The sequence below is a fragment of the Eumetopias jubatus genome, unplaced genomic scaffold, assembly GCF_037043125.1.
Source record: "Eumetopias jubatus isolate StellerSeaLion01/CBP00866 unplaced genomic scaffold, mEumJub1_p1.0 scaffold_7, whole genome shotgun sequence".
NCBI classification, from domain to species: Eukaryota; Metazoa; Chordata; class Mammalia; order Carnivora; family Otariidae; genus Eumetopias; species Eumetopias jubatus.
This window is the reverse complement of record NW_028274813.1, coordinates 103,829,258-103,847,122: the sequence shown is the minus strand read 5'-3', so window position 1 is coordinate 103,847,122 and position 17,865 is coordinate 103,829,258. Positions and strand designations below refer to the sequence as shown.

Here is a 17,865-nt window from a genome sequence, read left to right as displayed (position 1 = left end):
AGAAGCCTGTAGAAACCAGTGGCTCTGGGTATTCCAAAGATCATCTGGACTTAAGTTTTATTTAGGAAATATTGTTCAAATACATATCCATATTTGTGTTAAGGAATGTTTGAAGAAATTATAAAATGAAGCCATATCCAGTTTAGATTATAGGGTTTGAGGCTAATTACTAATCTCTCACTGTTTTCCTCTCTAAATGAGCAAATGTTTGTTTTATGATTAAGTTAGCTTGTACTCTCATGCCATCAATATAAAGAGAAAATAATCTGACATTTGATACCAAGTATACCGTGATATTTTCAAAACCTGTATTTCAAAACCATCTTTTTTGAGGGAAGAGGAATGGATGGGGCTTCCTTAAATTTCTCCTGTACTCCTGTTCAAAAGAGACCATCAACACTGTTGCAAAGGTGGGGAACTGAAAATATCTACAAAATGTTTTCATATATGGAGTTATTTTCCTGTCTTACAGTAGTCCAGTGTATTTGACAGCCACCCCTGAGGGATTTCAAGAAACTACCTGAGGAACGGGGCTACAGGCAAGACCTCTGCTACTCCTCTTTTAACAAGCCCAATGCTGCCCAATGCATCTGTGACACAGAATTCTGCCTGTCCCTCCCCCAACAGTTATATTTTTACTAGAATTTTTTTTTCCAAGAACAAGTGAGCGGCAGAATAATTTGATTCTAGGGTAGTACTGCCCGATAGAACTTTCTGCAATAATGGAAATGTTCTGCATCTGTGCTGTCCAATACAATAGCCACTAGTCACCTGTGGTTACTGATCACCTAAAATATGGTTAGTGAAACTAAGTGCATTTTTAATTTTAATTTACATTTTACCATCTGTGACCACCACAGTGGACAGTGCAGTTTTAGACCAATGAGAATCTCCTATAGGAAAAGACTGTGTGTGTGTGTGTGTGTGTGTGTGTGTGTGTGTGTGTGTGTGTGTGTGTGTATAAATCCTTAAGACAAAATTCTCTGGAACAGTTGAAGAAAAAATTACTTTTAGTCAACAGACAGATCAGGGTAGAAATTACGTTACTTGCCTTCAGTGTAGAGTTACTTAATGATAGAACACACACTAGGCCCTCTTTCTTTTTCCTATCCTAGTTTCATTTTATGACCAACAAGAACAATTACTCACTTTAGTGACTGGTCAAAGATCAGTCTTTTTGCCTTCACAAAGGTAGTTAACACTAATCAAGGAAAAAATTTGTTCCAAATCTCAGTTTTCAATTAAAAGTAGAGCCTCAGGCTTAACCAACAGATGTATCATCAACAGATTTCTAAAACTATTAATCATAGAAAAGAGTAACACCATAACTTATTAAACTTAGCTGAGTGTTCTTTCCTCCTATGGATACTAGTGGGATATCCACAGAATGTTCTATCTCATTAAGTCAGAAGCAGTTTGTTACAGACACTGAATTTTAAAATCAGTATTAAAAGTGAGAAATATCTTATGCTTGCCTTAATATCTCTGGCACCAATTTTTTTTTTCTTTCTTTCTGACAGGAAGAGACATTCAGGTTTGACTATGTTAAATAGTAATGCAAATTCATTCAAACAGTTAACAACATAGCACAGGGTGCCTGGGTGGCTCAGATGGTTAAGCGTCTGCCTTCGGCTCAGGTCATGATCCCAGGGTCCTGGGATCGAGTCCCGCATCAGGCTCCCTGCTACTTGGGAGCCTGCTACTCCCTCTGCCCCTCTCTCTGTCTCTCATGAATAAATAAATAAAATCTTTAAAAAAAAAAACACAGATGGATGGAGTTTGAGTCTATTCAGCTATTTCGGAGGGAATAAAAATTCTACAACATTAAAGTATCTTTACCTCGTAATGAACAAACTGGTCCATTTTCTTGATTCTTAGAGCGCTTATTTCTGAACTGACTTGGAATATCTAATGAAAGGTCTTAAAAGGAAATAGGAAAATAGCTGTTAAAGGCATGTATGACACTTAGAAAAGAATTTCAAAAACTGATGTATTCTTACAATTATCTCGTACTGTCTTAAATTTTCAAAGGAAACATTAAAATTTTAATACAATATATCACCACATGCCAAATATGTCTTACCCAGGAATGGATCAAACTTTCTAGATTCTGTCCCACATATGAGGCAGTTAACCTCATTTTGGAGAATACCTCCGAATATAGCTGTGACAACCGTAGATGCTCCATTTCTAAAGAAAATCACCACACAGGAAAATATATCAGTAAAAAAACTAAAATAAATATGTATAAAAGCTGCCATACTTCTTGGGGGGGAATATGTATATCATTTATTTAATAAATAATTTTATTTAAATTATGAAATAATGCAAAAACTTTAAAGCTATATAGAGGTATACTAGATAAAAGGTTTAAGCCCCTGGCCTCTCCACAGCCCCACTTCCAATCCCAATTTCTCCAAGAGCCACTAACACTGACTGGACATTTGCCATTACTAACAAACAGATGACATACATATGCCTATACTCAGAGAAACCACCTTATAAATTTTTGCAAGACCTCTCATAGGGAACGCTCTCAATTACTTTACTTTGAATAACCTCGCTCAGTGACAGTTTTAGACTTTTTAGATGGTCAGCTGTCAGATTGGGGAAAAAGAGGTAAAGAAATTTAATACAATTTAGTAATTACTGGTGGAGGCATGACGTCACAGTTGAAGTGCTAGATATTACTATCAATAAGCCTTTTAAGCTCACTTAAAACAATATTGTAAATTTCCTTGTTGAGATCAGGAATATACCACTTTAAGAACGATAAAAAACCAACTGCCCTAATGTTACTTAGCTTCTCTGTGCTTCAGCTTCATCAGATGTTCAGCAGGAATAATATCTACCTACCTCAGAGGCCTGGTGTGAAGATGAAATGGGGTGTATCTCTACAGTGCTGAGACAGATGTTTACCAAAAAGAAAGCCCTTAAATTGTTTCAAGGCTCTTTTATTAGCATAATAATTAGGACCACACCCGCCTTCTGCTTTTCTTTTTTTCAAAGTATGTATCTTGAACATGTACCTCACCCTTTTTGACAGCAGATTGGCATGCCACAGTATGAACAGATTGGACGCAAGAACCACCAAGAAAGTGTACCACGAAAGCATGATTAGCAAACGCTTATAACAGCACTTACTCTGTGCCGAACTCCATTCAAAGTACTTTCCATGTATTAAATCAGTTAATCCTCAAAACAAAGCTATGAAGCAGATACCATTATCCCCATTTTACAGACCAGGAAGCTGAGGTCCAACTTGGTCCAGGGTCAGACAGCTCTTAACACTATGCTCCTTTTCTTCATTTAACCATATATTATGGTTTTCCAGGTTGTTTCCGTTGTTTGCTATCATTAATAGTACTACAGCAAACATATTAATCTTTGTGCACTTACGTATGTAGTTACTTAAAGTCAGTAAATGCTCTTTTTTTGCTTACAGCAATCTGAGGTGGTTTCTCTCACTTGCAAACAATCATACTCCTAATACACTGAACTGTACTTTTTGAGTTGCTCCAAATTAAACCCACTGCCACGATGAGACAGACAAAAGCTACTCAAGCAATTATATTATTTTAAAAGTTTGCTTCCTTTTCCAGGAAAGGGCTTCCATTCTTTACTGGCAAAAGAAATATACTGCAGCTTCATCTTTTTTTAAAAAAAGCTGTTCATAAGATACACAGCTTTAGTAAATTAAAAAGGGAAAATGCATTGGAACCATCTGATGTAACAGCTATTTCAGGGTACAGGTTTAAGAACTATGTCATAAACAAGGGCACACCAAAAAAACTACTGGAATCAAGGGACTATGATCCTTTCATATTGATGTTCACATACAATACTGCCCTTAATTACAATGGAAACTGCTTTAGTAAAAAGTAGTACATTTAGACTCAATGTAGTTCTTCCTTTATAATTTCTTCCTCTGAGAAAAGGATACTCATCAAGTCTTGGCTACCTGCTGTGTATGGCATTAAGTCAGGTATACAATGACTGAAAACAAGATCCATAAATGATTTCAAAATTGATTTCCCATTCATTATAACTGTATACCAAGAGTGTTTAAATATCAGTTACTCGGACAGACTCTTACACTGCTAGGGTCTTTTGTATTAGCAGTAATGGTTTTCTATGTACTAAAAAGAACAGATCTGTCATTTATTTAATCTGCCATCCCTATCTTCAGTAGCATTGGATGTGTTTACACAAGTAAACACAGATATTGCATAGGAGACCTTTTTTTGTAGTTTTAGCAAATATGATCCTTAGGATCCTGTAATGATAATTTTTTTCTTTCTGTTCCTATCTCACTAATGGAACCTAAAATTACTACTCTTTAAACTATCATGAAAAGATATGGGTTAATATGGAAAACTCATTAGTTACTAGAGTTTTCCGTATCATCCTACGACTATTACACAATGTGACTCTATGACGGTGCCTTGGGCATCACATAAAATAATAAAGACATATACCCTCTTACTTCACACAGACTATCCTTGATAGAGCCCAGTTCAATATTAAGTGTATAAAAGGCCATCATAAAATACAAAGCAGAATTTTTCACTTAATACTACTTTTAACTTGGTGCTAACAGCAAGAATAATTCTACCAGGTCACAGATCCCTCCCCTTCTGTACTGGATTCTGATTGGAACCATAGTTATCAGGACCTAGAGAGCCAAACGTTTTGAAACATATAGCAATTCAAATGGTTGCCCTTCTCTGATACGGCCAGATGAGCGATGAGGCTGCTCTGTCATTAAAAGGACCCTAACTTAACACTAAATCAGATTTGTGAACTGCAAGGCAATACAATATGGTGATCCCTATATATTACTTACTCTTTTCTTTCTGTCTTTGGGGAGTTTGTCTTGTAAATCCCTTTCCTGCACAGGTCAAAACAACACTTTTCAAAAAATTTGAACAAAAGGAGACTACAATTAAAATCAGACTGAAATAACAGTAATCATCCCTACCTCAAGCAAAATAAGCTTTCTAATCTCAATGTATATTTTGGGGTGTTAGTACCTAGGAAAGCAATCTAAAAGGTTTGATTTGTTCATATTGAGAGGCAAGAAAAATTCTGAGAACTTACAAATGCTTCAATTTCATTAAAGAACAAATATATTTTAGGAAAATTCACATTCAAAATATTTTTAAAACTTTGTTTCTAGTGAATAAATATAATTATTTTATTTTAGTATAGAAAATTAAGTTTCCCAAATATTATTTGATACATTTGGCAGGGAATTTTCAAGTGCTAAACTGTACAAAATATTTGCTGTTGTTTCTCAACTTTTAAAATGATCTATACCAAAAACAATTAGGACTATACCAAGAGGCAAGTACAAGATGCCTCTGGTATGGAAGCAGGAGGCCTGTGCTAGTCCACTTGGTTATAAAATTCAAGTACACAAAAGTTTCAGCAAAAGTTCAGGAAAACTCTCCACCTTCCATTATAAATCTAATAAACAATAACACCAACAGAAATGTCTGAGGTCCTCCTAAAAAAAAGAGAAGGAAACTACATCTTACATGCAACATTTGTTACTTGCAGATAGAGTAGAATTCTCCTGTAGAATTGCTGAGCGGGAAACACCATTGAAACCGCCCTGGAGTTCCAAGTGCAGGTGGTCCAAAAGGTAGCGCATAAATTCATGGGCATCCTGTTGCTGATAACCCCTTAAAGCAAAAAGAAGCAGGCCATCACTGGGGAGGCTCCACACGCCCAGCCAAACATGCAGGAAGGCAAAGTGCTACGAAGGGCTGCAGCCCTGCATTCAGCAGTGAGGCTCCCTGACCATTCATCCCCACTTGTGCCAGGTTTTCTCTTCAAGAAAAATTTCTCTTCAAAGAAAATTTCTCTACAAGAAAAAATTCTACTAAAACAAATCTGAAAACACAGAATATTAGAGCTAATCAGGGGTGTAGTGATCTCAACTGACCTCACTTTAGAGATGAAGAAAATTGAGGGGCAGGAGAAGGGGTGCGTGTCATGCCTAAGTCCTACAAGAGAGTAACAGAGGTGGGATGGACTCTGGTTTTCCCACTCTCCCACATGGCCTTTCCAAAAGATGCTCAAATGTTAAAATGTCATATCTTGCCCTCACCAGAAACCTTGGTCTTATAAACCACCCTTATAAGAGATAAGGAATTTAAAACCAATTTTTTACACTTAAAGATACTAATTTAACACTGGCTGAAAGGAAGAAAAACTTTCTAAAGAGTCTATACTTGGATCCTAATCTCTGATTCAAAAGATATTTTTCATATAAATACTTTAAAAAATGCATTGACTCATATACAATTATGCTCTAGCCTAAAACTTGAGTATAAGCAACAACATATTCTTAGGTTATTTCTTATACTACATTCAGACAGGAAAGGATATGGAAAAAAATTTTTTTTTCAGAGAGCGAGCACCAAGGAAGGAAGGGAGGAGGAGGAGAGGGAGAGAGAGACTTATTAAACAGGCTCCATGCCCAGTGAAGAGCCCAACTGGGGGCTCGATCTCAAGATCCTGAGACCATGACCTGAGCTGCAATCAAGAGTCAGACGCTTAACTGACAAGCCACCCAGGCGCCCCTATATGGAATTCTTACAATAATACAGACCATGACAAGTGAAGGCTGACAGAAAATGAAATCGGCACACTTAAAGGTTATAGAGGTTTATGTAGATAAAATAAATCAAGCAATGATATACACATAAAGTACTTGATAAAACTATAGATAGAAAAGATTTCTGCCTACATTCTGCCAACATGGAAGGTTCCCTTTATCTTTTAAATCACAAGTTTTTCTGGCTTGGTCTTGAGTCAAAACTTCCACCACTCTTCCAGGCAATGGTTCCATGGATGTCTTTCAACCAGAGTTTCCCTCAATATACATTTGTCCCCTTTCCCTAAAATTTCTTGTGGAAATCATAAATTATGTAAACCATCCACCTAACCAATGGAACTTAAGTCAGAAGTCACTTTAGCATTTCACTGTAACTTTTTCTGAACTACTTAACTGAGTCTCAATATATGTTCAAGTAGTTCTTCTAAGACTCCTATTAAAAAAAATGTTAAAATTCAGTCTAAAGTTTTCAAAGTTGTTAGATCCTTTACATATCTACAGAGTGCTTTAAACTTTTTCATCACAACATCCATTTTTTTGACTCAAAGGTAAGAGGTATCTTAGGTCATATTTGAAATTCTATCACATATAAAAATAGTTTTATTTTCTCACCAAAATAAACTATTATCTAATTATTTTTCTAAAATGGATCATGAGACCAGTACTTTGTAGTTATGTTGATTTGCACTTTCAGCAAATACATATCCATCCCTTTTTAAAAAACAATCTGCCTAATGTACATTCATGAATGTTTCCAACCACACCATGACTCTTTTGATTCTCTTTTCTTATATCAAAACACATTAGGGCACCTGGGTGGCTCAGTTGGTTAAACGACTGCCTTCAGCTCAGGTCATGATCCCACAGTCCCGGGATCGAGTCCCGCCATCGGGCTCCTTGCTCAGCAGGGAGTCTGCTTCTTCCTCTGACCCTACCCCCTCTTGTGCTCTCTCTCAATCTCTCTCTCTCAAATAAATAAAAAATCTTAAAAAAAACATTATTTTCTATTGTTTCCTTTACCATTAGAAATATATATATTTTTTACCTACATGAGATCATGGAACACTCAGCTTTTTTATAAAGGTACGTTTCAATTTGTGGTCTTTACCAAAAAAACACAAAGTCAGCTTCTTCTAAGACTAGGAAATTTTTCTGATTCTGACTAAACAGACATTTACAACTCTATTTTTAAATAATAGCTTCACTGACTTATCTGAAAACCTTAAAATACTGTTTAGTAAGTTAAATTCCACAAACTTCAGTTATCTTTTCAATTATTTCCCAATTATGCAATCCGGAGCCTCAGAATTTTTTTTTTTAAAGATTTTATTTATTTGACAGAGAGAGAGAGAGATAGCGAGAGCAGGAACACAAGCAGGGGGAGTGGGAGAGGGAGAAGCAGGCTTCCCGTGGAGCAGGGAGCCCGATGTGGGACTCGATCCCAGGACCCTGGGATCATGACCTGAGGCGAAGGCAGACACTTAATGACTTAGCCACCCAGGCGCCCCGGAGCTCAGAATTTTGTTGGTAGTCAACTTAGGTCTCTCTTCCTTGGTAATCATGTAAAAGGAACACTCCTCACATTTAGGTTCAATGTTTATGTTTTGTATACAAATTATCTCAGTGATACCACCCAAACAAGTGCTGGTGAAACAGTGAGGAAATGGATTTATAAAGAACCAACTGGTATCTCTGTGACAGACTGGAATGAAGACAGAAAAGAAGACAGGAAAATAATAGTGGCTCCAATTTTAATACTGTTTCTTACCTTAACTTGTTTGTAACCTTAGGTAAAGATTACCTCCTTCTTAATACTTACAGAAACTCTGTGTCATAAAGATGCTGTGAGAAATAATGGTTGGAGAGCACACTGCAACTATAAAAGCCCAAAAGATCATGAAGAACCCCTTCTGAACGAGGGGCCAAGAAAGAGGGATGTTGCTGAAACACAATGTGTAGAGGTACGGGGCAACCGTTTCTTCACGATTTTTGGCACAAGGAGACAAGCTGTATTTACCCAAATCTTACAAAGAAATGTCCCAATGGAGAATGATGAAAGAAAATGTTACTTTGTTAAGTGTGAAAAGCAGACAATCCAAATACTGAATCAGATACCCCAGAATGCAGGCACACACAAGTACTTGTATGATGCCAACACACCTAACTGTGACATACACCTGTGCATTACTATTCTCTGCGTTCTGGCAGTACCAGTACATAATGTATAAGATGGAAAGACCAATCAGGAACAGGATATGCCTATCAAATTTTATCATTCTAGAACAAACTTCTAAAATACCTACGACACACTATAATTTTAGGCTCTGTTCTTATTTTTAAGATATCTTTAAGAAAAAAATACTTTTTTAAAAAATATTTTATTTATTTATTTGACACACAGAGAGAGCGAGAGAGAGAGAGAAAGAGGGAGAGAGCACAAGCAGGGGGAGCGGCAGGCAGAGGGAGAAGTAGGCTTCCTGCATGAGCAGGGAGCCCAATGTGGGGCTCGATCCCAGGACCCTGGGATCATGGCCTGAGCTGAAGGCAGCGGTTTAACCAACTGAGCCACCCAGGTGCCCCGAAAAAAAAATGCCTTTAACATTCATAAAAGAATTCCAAATTGTTGTTTTGTCCAAATTGTGTATAATACCAAAATCAATTAAATTTAACTATTCCTCTCCATTTTGTGGCATCAACCACAGCTGAGTTTCTCCAAGACAAAAACACCAGAAAATGAAAATGACAAATAACTGTTTTTGTTTACAAACACACAAAAAACATACAACTGCAAAATTCTTAGACAGAATTATATTATAAATTTAATTATAAATTATGATAATTCCCAATTATACAATCCAGAGCTTCAAAATTTCACTTAATTATAAAATATCAACAGTATACCTAGAAAAATTATTAAGATATCACATGCAGAGACCCATCTGTTGTCCACAAAGATCTTTTATATTTTCTACAAAGCCAAGTAGAATAGCTAGTAGAAATAAGAAGGTTTTAGGAATTTATTCACCCATCATTTTTAAACATTAATTACAGTAAGAACTGATAAAAACAAAACTAAAGTAAACCCCTTGGGAAGTTAAGGCAAATATATTAAATCAAGTTTATGTGAAAGTAGAAATAGCGCATAAATGATATGAGAAGGGAATAAATAACATGACCCAATTTGAATTATCAAGAGATTTTCCTAGAGAGTTAGCATTAAGCTGGACCTTGAAGTTAAAGAAGGAGACAGAGGTCAAGGCAAATCCCACAGGACAAACATGACAAAGATACAGAGACAAAAAGGCAAAATCATGTTAAGGAAGGCAGAGTAAAAAAAAAAAAGTCTAGCAGAAAAGACTATCAAAATTAAAAGCAAGTATCTTTTTTGTTTTTTTAAGTAATCTCTATGTCCAATGTGGGGCTCAAACTCATGACCCTGAAATCAAGAGTCTCATGCTCTACCAACTGATCCAACCAGGCACCCCCAAGCAAATATGTTTTGATCCAGCAAGTACTCTCTGAGAGCCTTGCATATGCATGTATGAGACTATCCACTGCAGCACTGTCTGGAACAGCAAAAGGTAAAAAACAACCTAGATAACCACTGATATAACCACTATACATAAATCATGATACAATCATAAAGTATAACATTATGCAGCCATAAAATGAAAGTTATTTAGATACTAGTACAAATTACCTCAAAGTAGGAAAAAAGTATGTTATCATTTATGTTAAAATTATACACACACACACACACACACACAGAATATCAACAAAAGGATAAACAAAAATCTAGTAAATATGGCTGCTTCTAGAAAGCAAAATGAAGGGCTGGGAAATAAAGTAAAAGAAAAAAACTTTCATTGTATATCCTTTCTTTACCTTTTGGAAATTCTCAGCCATTTGTATTTTACCTACTTAAAAAACATAAACTTAGTGGCATCTGGGTGGCTCGGTCAGTTGAGCGTCCACTCTTGATTTCAGCTCAGGTCATGATCTCAGGGTCCTGGGATCAGGCCCCACATAGGGCTCCGAGTGCAGTGTGTAGTCTGCTTGAGATTCTCTCCCTCTCCCTCTGCCCATCCCACTCTGCCCCTCTGCTTACTAGTATGTGCTCTCTCTCTGAAATAAATAAAATCTTAAAAAAACGAACAACACCATAAACTTTTAAGTTACTTTTCTGAAAAGGAAAGGGACAGGAAAAGCAGGGCATACTAGGAAGCCGTAAGAAGTGTGGTAAGTAGATATGCATGTTGGAAAGGCCAAACTTTGGCAAAAGTTTATACTGCTGGGTAATTGGCTTTTGGTTTGAGTGGGAAAAAAGAAAGAATAGTTTTGGTGGTTTCTACACAAAAGCTGTTGATTATATTTACTATATATATATATATATATATATATATATATATTTACTATATATATATATATTTTTTGCATTACTTAATGAATGAAAGTTGTTCCTGGGCGCCTGGGTGGCTCAGTTGGTTGGGCGACTGCCTTCGGCTCAGGTCATGATCCTGGAGTCCCAGGATCAAGTCCCGCATTGGGCTCCCTGCTCAGCAGGGAGTCTGCTTCTCCCTCTGACCCTCCCCCCTCTCATGTGCTCTCTCTCTTATTCTCTCTCTCAAATAAAATCTTTAAAAAAAAAAAAAGAAAGTTGTTCCTACTTCCACATGCATGTGTATTTCAGAGTCCTCATATTTCATTCCAAGTGATCAAATTCCCCAGACCTTGTCATAGGTTAATCAAGGAAAATGGGCTTTCTAACCCCTTTTAAAAATTTATTTTGTCAGGCTCCCTGCTCGGCAGGAAGCCCACTTCTCCCTCTCCCACTCCCCCCTGCTTGTGTTTCCTCTCCTACTGTGTCTCTGTCAAATAAATAAAATCTTTAAAAAAAAGGAGGGGGGCGCCTGGGTGGTTTAGTGGTTAAGCGTCTGCCTTTGACTCGGATCATGATCCCAGGGTCCTGGGATAGAGCCCCACATCAGGCTCCCTGCTTGGCGGGAAGCCTGTTTCTCCCTCTCCCACTCCCCCCTGCTTGTGTTCCCTCTCTCACTGTGTCTCCCTGTGTCAAATAAATAAAATCTTTAAAATAAATAAATAAATAAATAAATAAATAAATAAAATTTATTTTGTGATCATAAATATAACAGAAACATAGTTCAAGACTCATGGCACTTCCACACAGGCAGGCCACATTACAGGAACTTTACCCTGCATACCTAATACGAGTACCAGCTATAGGAAGAAAGCCCTACATCTCCCTGCCTCACCCCTGGGTGTTGTGCAGTGACCTTACACTTAAGCTTTATCCCAATCTCAAGATCTAGATCTAATCAAGAGAAAATTATTCGTCGATTACAAGAAAATGGGGACCAAGCTCAATTACTGTGAAACTGAGAAAGCCTTGCTAAGAATACACAGGCATTCTACTCCCATCAGTCACTAAGGAATCTAAGAGTTCATGTGAATTAGGAATCACTCCAGAAACTCAACTTGGTCACCTTCTCCAAGAGTCTTTTCCTTTCATTGCTAAGGATACAGAATGGGCAAAATTAAGCAGCTAAAAATTAAATCATGCTCACAGCTGGGCTATAGAAACTTTATATAAAGGGCAGAGATGTGGGCAGATTTTGAGGAAAAGTAGAATTCTATTGAATAAAAGTTTCATACAGTTTCTAAACTCCCGCTTAAGAATAAAGGACCTGAATCACCATGGGAACCAAGCAGAACAGTATAAAGTGAGTTGGTAGGCTTCACTCAGGCATGTGGACAAATGACTGCTGACACATCTATTCTTTACCAATTCCACAAAGACCTGAGTCCTAACTCTGATCCTAACACCTACTAGATGTGTAAGATTGAACAAGTTCTTCCTCCTCTCTCTGTTTTGTCTTTTTTAAAATGGAGTTAACACTTCCTACCTTGATGGGAATTTTGTGGTTGTGTTTTTTAATGAAGATCAGATATAAAAGGCCTAAAGTGCTAGACACATAGCATTCAATAAATAGAAACTAATTTTATATAATAATAAAACACAAAGACTAAAGTCCCTATCAAGAGTCTAACTAGGAGACTATATTAGAAATGTTATATTAAGTCCAAACCTGGTTAGTGGTAACTTAGCAGTCATTTCCACCTTTCCTACTTGGGAGTCAAGAAACTTTAAAATCCTTGCAAAATTAGTCTCTTCTAAGAGGAAATTTAAATGTCACAATATATAAAAGAAGTTTCCGTCAAAATAAAGAGCAGGGGTAACAACAGTCACTCACATCAGATCCTCAAGGCTAGACTTCTCGAGTAAGGCAACAAATGTCAGTTCTTTGAAGTTATTACCTTTTTTTGAATTATATTATGTTAATCACCATACATTACATCATTAGTTTTTGATGTAGTGTTCCATGATTCATTGTTTGCGTATAACACCCAGTGCTACCTTTTAAACATTTTTCTATACTACTAATATATCTAAATCACTATTAGGCAATAGAGCAAGATAAACTACTAAGTCTTACTACATACAGCATGCTGGGTATTTTTGTTTTTGTTTTTTTCAAAAGGAGAGGGATGTACATTAGAGAGGGATGTACAAACTCCTGACTAGCAAGAGCACAGACCTGCTTCAGAAGGACAAAATCAGAAGGTGGCAAAGGCTGTTGTCAAACACCTGCAGTGCCTCAAATCTGCTGTTACCTGCATCCCTACCGAGAGGACTAACCTAGGAGAAGAGGCAGATTCCTCTGACAGCAAGGCTGTTTCCCTCCTCAAGTGATGCTATAGAGAGAGCAAGGAAAACACAGTGACTCTAGAGCCACATTAGGATGTGGTCCAGCTACCTTTTGCAAACTGAATCCCAACAGACCTGACTTCAGAACCCAGCCCAGAACAGTGAATTTCAGACCACAGATTTCTACAGATTACATTTGGATGTTTTTTTAGTTGAAATAACAAGATGGTGTATGATGGTGTATGATCATCATAAGATTTTGAAAGAATGGAATTTTGTCCAGTATGTGTTCCTAAATTATTTACAAGGGCATGTAAGTTACTTATAAGGGCTTTGTTTTTAGAACAAAATATCCTACCATTTGTTAAAGACATTGTTAATGTCTATGTATTATTTAAACACACACATTTGTCTAGTCAAATGATCCAATTGCCGTTCTTCTCCTTTTAAAAACAACACAAAAAGGGCACCTGGGTGACTGAGTTGGTTAAGCATCCGACTCTTGATTTCGGCTGAGGTCATGATCTTAGGGTTGTGGGATTGAGCCCCACGTTGGGCTGTGCGCCAGGCGTGGAGACTGCTTAAGATTCTCTCTCTGCCCCTCTCCCAAACCCTCCTCCCCGCTCCCCCACTCTAAAAAAATAAAAATAAAAAAATAAAATAAAACCAGTCTTTAATAAATACCTTCTTATTATTTAGAATACCACCACTTCATAGGAAACTGTTCCAGGAACAGCATAAAGACTAATATTAATGTTTTAAATATTCTTAAGTAATACTTACCTAAAATTTGGCATAATCTTCCAAACAACATAAAATAAGGACTCTGGGCTAAATGCAGTCTGGCTACCTTGCCATAAAGCACAGAGTGTCTTTCTGAACTCTTCCACTAAAGACCTGGAAAAGAAGAAGGGATGATACCGCTGGCATTAGAGAGAGGCTACTGTTTCAATACATAATGTCCAACTGTCTACAATTCATAATAAAAAATATAAACATAAAAAGGGTTTGGCTTCTTCTAAACTAACTCTGACAGTTAAGTAAGAGCATCTCAAAAACCCACATAAATTGCAGTAATTACAGACAAGACTAGTTTTTAACTATATGGTGAACTTTGTGCCAAAGTAATGCCATACTTGTAGAATAAAGCAATAAATACAAACCAAATTACTTTAAAATGTACATTTTTAAAAAACTTAAAACAAGTAACAGATTCTCTTTCTCCATTTCCTGCAGTTTTCTTTCTTGCCCCTCACAAGGAACACTTCCCAGACCTCAGCGAGTGACCATCTGTTCATCTCTGCCTCAGACAGTTCATCTGGACACAAAGTTTCAATACTCAACTCTATACCAGGACTTCCAAATCCAAATCTGAAAGCCAGATTTTCTCGCGACCACTTTTAGTCAGGTTTCTCCAGTTTCCAAGATGAATTTTCTCCTGGATGTCCTCGTCACTTCAAACTCAATGTGCACTAAAGCTGCTCTCTATACTCTCTCTACAATCCTCCAATACCCATTCTTCTCTTCTCTCATAGAAACAGAACTTTCCATTTTTGCTCGGCAAAAGAACTTCTGGAATAAAAAACTTTGAGTGTGTTCAACTTCTGAGAAATTCCCTTAAAGAGAAATAGTCCTCATTAACCCCTTCCTTCTTCCTTCTAGTTGGAAGGACGAAATGGTGGTACTCCAGCATCACTCTGAGCTATGTGGACGACAGCCCTACACTAGGGTTGGTGGAACAGAAAGCTAGGAGGAGCCTGATGATTGTGGCAAACAGCCCTAGATGGATAATCTCCAGCTTTTACATGAGAAAATAAACAATGGATGTTTAAGTCACTATTAATTTTTTCTATGTATGTAGCTAGAATGAAATACCTCCAATAACTAAACTGAAACATCTCCAAACAACTTTAATATCTGTATGTCAATACAATACCATACTCACAAATACCTGATTGATATCTCAGAGAATCTCAATAACTCCTTGCTCAACCCCTGTCATCCAGTAGGTCCCTAAGATACAGATCATATTTTTTACTTCCTAGTACCTGAACCCTCTCCCTGTATTTGAGGAATTCCCCACCTTAAGAGTCTTGGTTAAGAGACTGCCTCCCACTATGGAAGCTGGAAAGGCCAGATACTTGCTGTCTCAAACCCCCTTGCAGCCAGGGCTCAGGTACATGGCCTGAGTTCTGCCTATTTGAAGCAGAAGTTAGTGATGCAAAGCTGAGGCAGTGACAAATCCTTTCTGGTGACAAAGAGCATCATCTGGAGTGCAGGGGCAGCAATAACAGCAGCATTCACCCAGCACCCACTCTAACAGTGCTGGTAATAGGAACTTTGGTGTCACACACTGGGCAGTGTGTTGTCATGGGTCAGTGATGTTATGGAAGCAGTGATATCCTTATGGGATAGAGTTCCATGGGGTAAGTGCAGCAATGGTCCTGGATGTCTAGATTCCAGACCTGATTTTCCACCCATCCAGTAACAGCTTACCAACAGACCTGCATTAAGTTCTTTTTCGGCCTAAAATGGCCAGAGCCAATTTCTGCAGTTTGTAACTAAACCCTAAATGACACTAATGCATCAAATACTACTAATTCTCCTCTTAACTTCTGTGAAGATGTATTTTTTTCTTCCTTACTTCACTGCTGTCTCATCCAACCCAACTACTATAAAGTGTGAAGTCTCCTTGAATGCAGGCATTTTCCAGTTCATCCTATATGCTGCTACTAAAGCAAACTCTTAAGATATCAATTGTTGTGGTATGATTCCATCCCTACTCCAATGCCTGGCTTTAAAGTTCCCTGGTATTTTGGCTCTATCCATACTGCATACTATTCTAATATGTTCTATCCTAATCTCCCTGAGTCACTTAGGCAGAACAATGTCAGATTATAAAATGGCTTTTCAGAATGTGTGGGGATGGGGTGTATGGGAGCTGGGATGGGCTGGCAGAAAAAACATTACATTAAAATATATACAAATTAGGAGCACCTGGGTGGCTCAGCCGGTTAAGCATCTGACTTGGTTTCAGCTCAGGTCATGATCTCAGGGTCATGAGACTGAGCCCTGTGTTGGGCTCTGCGCTGGGCCTGGAGCTACTTGGGATTCTCTCTTTCACTCTGCCCTTCCCCGCCCCAGCTTATGCATATGTGTGCTCGCTCTCTTTAAAAAAAATATATGTGCATATATATGTACATATATATGTATATATACACACACATACAAACACACATATATATAAACACATACACAAATTATAAATCAGAGCCTTATTTCAGTAATGTTAAGATATGAAAAAAACTCTGCCCATTACAATCATAATATAGATCTTCTGAACATCAAATGGAGCACAGCTGCACTGAATTTGCATACATATTGGTTCTCAATAATCATTTGTCAATTTTTCCCTCTCCATATCAACTAAAAATTGGCTATATTGCCCCATAATTAATTTGATGACTACAAATTAATTTTATTTTCCAAAACAGATTTATCTAACACTGTAAGACAAATCAATTCACAAAGACTAATGATATTCATGCTGGTCTACACCTAGAACTGTGTTTCATATACAGATGTCAATTTTAGAGCTCAAATCCACAAAGACTTAATATGTAGAGAGCTAAATTTATTCTCCTATTAGGTAAATAGAAATAAAAGAATTCCAACAATTATTAAGATCATTAGCTAGACAGTTAAACCCAGGTTTTAGAAGAAGAGTGTTTTAAAATGCATGTGCCTATGAACTCACATAATACAATGGAAATCACCAATAAGAGTCCCTTGTTTTGTATCTCAAAGCCAGAAAGGATATATTCTTAGAACTCACACATTGTTATCCCCTTGGCTCCTGGTGTGGTATGTTCGCCTTCCTGCTGTTTTCCCATTCCTTAACTCCACAGCGGGCAGTTCTTTGAAATAACAGCAAAACTGCTCAATGTTACTATTTTAAAAGGAAGGGAATAAAATTATTTTAAAAAGAAGAAAGAAGGAAAAAGAAAGAAAGAAAGGAAGAAAAGAAAAGAAAAGGAGAGAGAGAGAAAGAAGAAAGAAAAAACAAAAGAATTTACTAGGACTGTAAAGAAAGTTCTATAAAACCTACATGTGAATTTTTTAAATGTGATCTTTCAATTTCTCAAGAAATTGCTTTGAGTTTCCCCATTAAGTTTCCTCATTTACTCTAAGAAAACAGTATTAACTGATGACTTTGTAGAAATGAACAAAGAAAGAACTTAAAGCAAAATCTATTCCAAAAAATCCTGAATTCTGGGGCACCCACTGGCTCAGTTAGAAGAGCATACAACTCAGTCTTGAGGTTGTGAGTTCAAGCCCCACACTGGTTGTAGAGACAACTTAAATAAATAAAACTTAAAAAAATTTTTTTAATCCTCAATTCCCCTCCCCCAAAGGTTGTCACCATTTTTTCTTTATGGTACCTGTTCCCAAGTATTCAATAATTTCCTCAAATAAAAGCAAACCATGAAACCAACCGTACTGTTTAGATATA

The 17,865-nt window shown here is 37.1% G+C and overlaps 1 protein-coding gene across 6 annotated transcripts in view; it reads right to left on the bottom strand.

The window, feature by feature from the left end:
* Positions 1-17,865, bottom strand: part of USP3 (ubiquitin specific peptidase 3) — a 105,176-nt gene that overhangs the window by 29,767 nt on the left and 57,544 nt on the right. For 4 of the 6 annotated variants that reach the window (XR_003608624.2, XM_028100265.2, XM_028100268.2 and 1 more), the window contains 5 exons: positions 17,188-17,301; positions 14,136-14,249; positions 5,541-5,687; positions 2,084-2,190; positions 1,840-1,920 (listed from right to left, as the gene is read on the bottom strand). Coding sequence is in view for 5 of the 6 variants with exons in the window: in XM_028100265.2 (XP_027956066.1) it covers positions 1,840-1,920; positions 2,084-2,190; positions 5,541-5,687; positions 14,136-14,249; positions 17,188-17,301 (563 nt within the window). In the remaining variant the exon portion in view is untranslated. Of the gene's footprint in view, positions 1-1,839; positions 1,921-2,083; positions 2,191-4,846; positions 4,892-5,540; positions 5,688-14,135; positions 14,250-17,187; positions 17,302-17,865 lie in introns of all 6 variants that reach the window. The other 2 variants (XM_088024841.1, XM_028100266.2) reach the window with 2 other exon arrangements.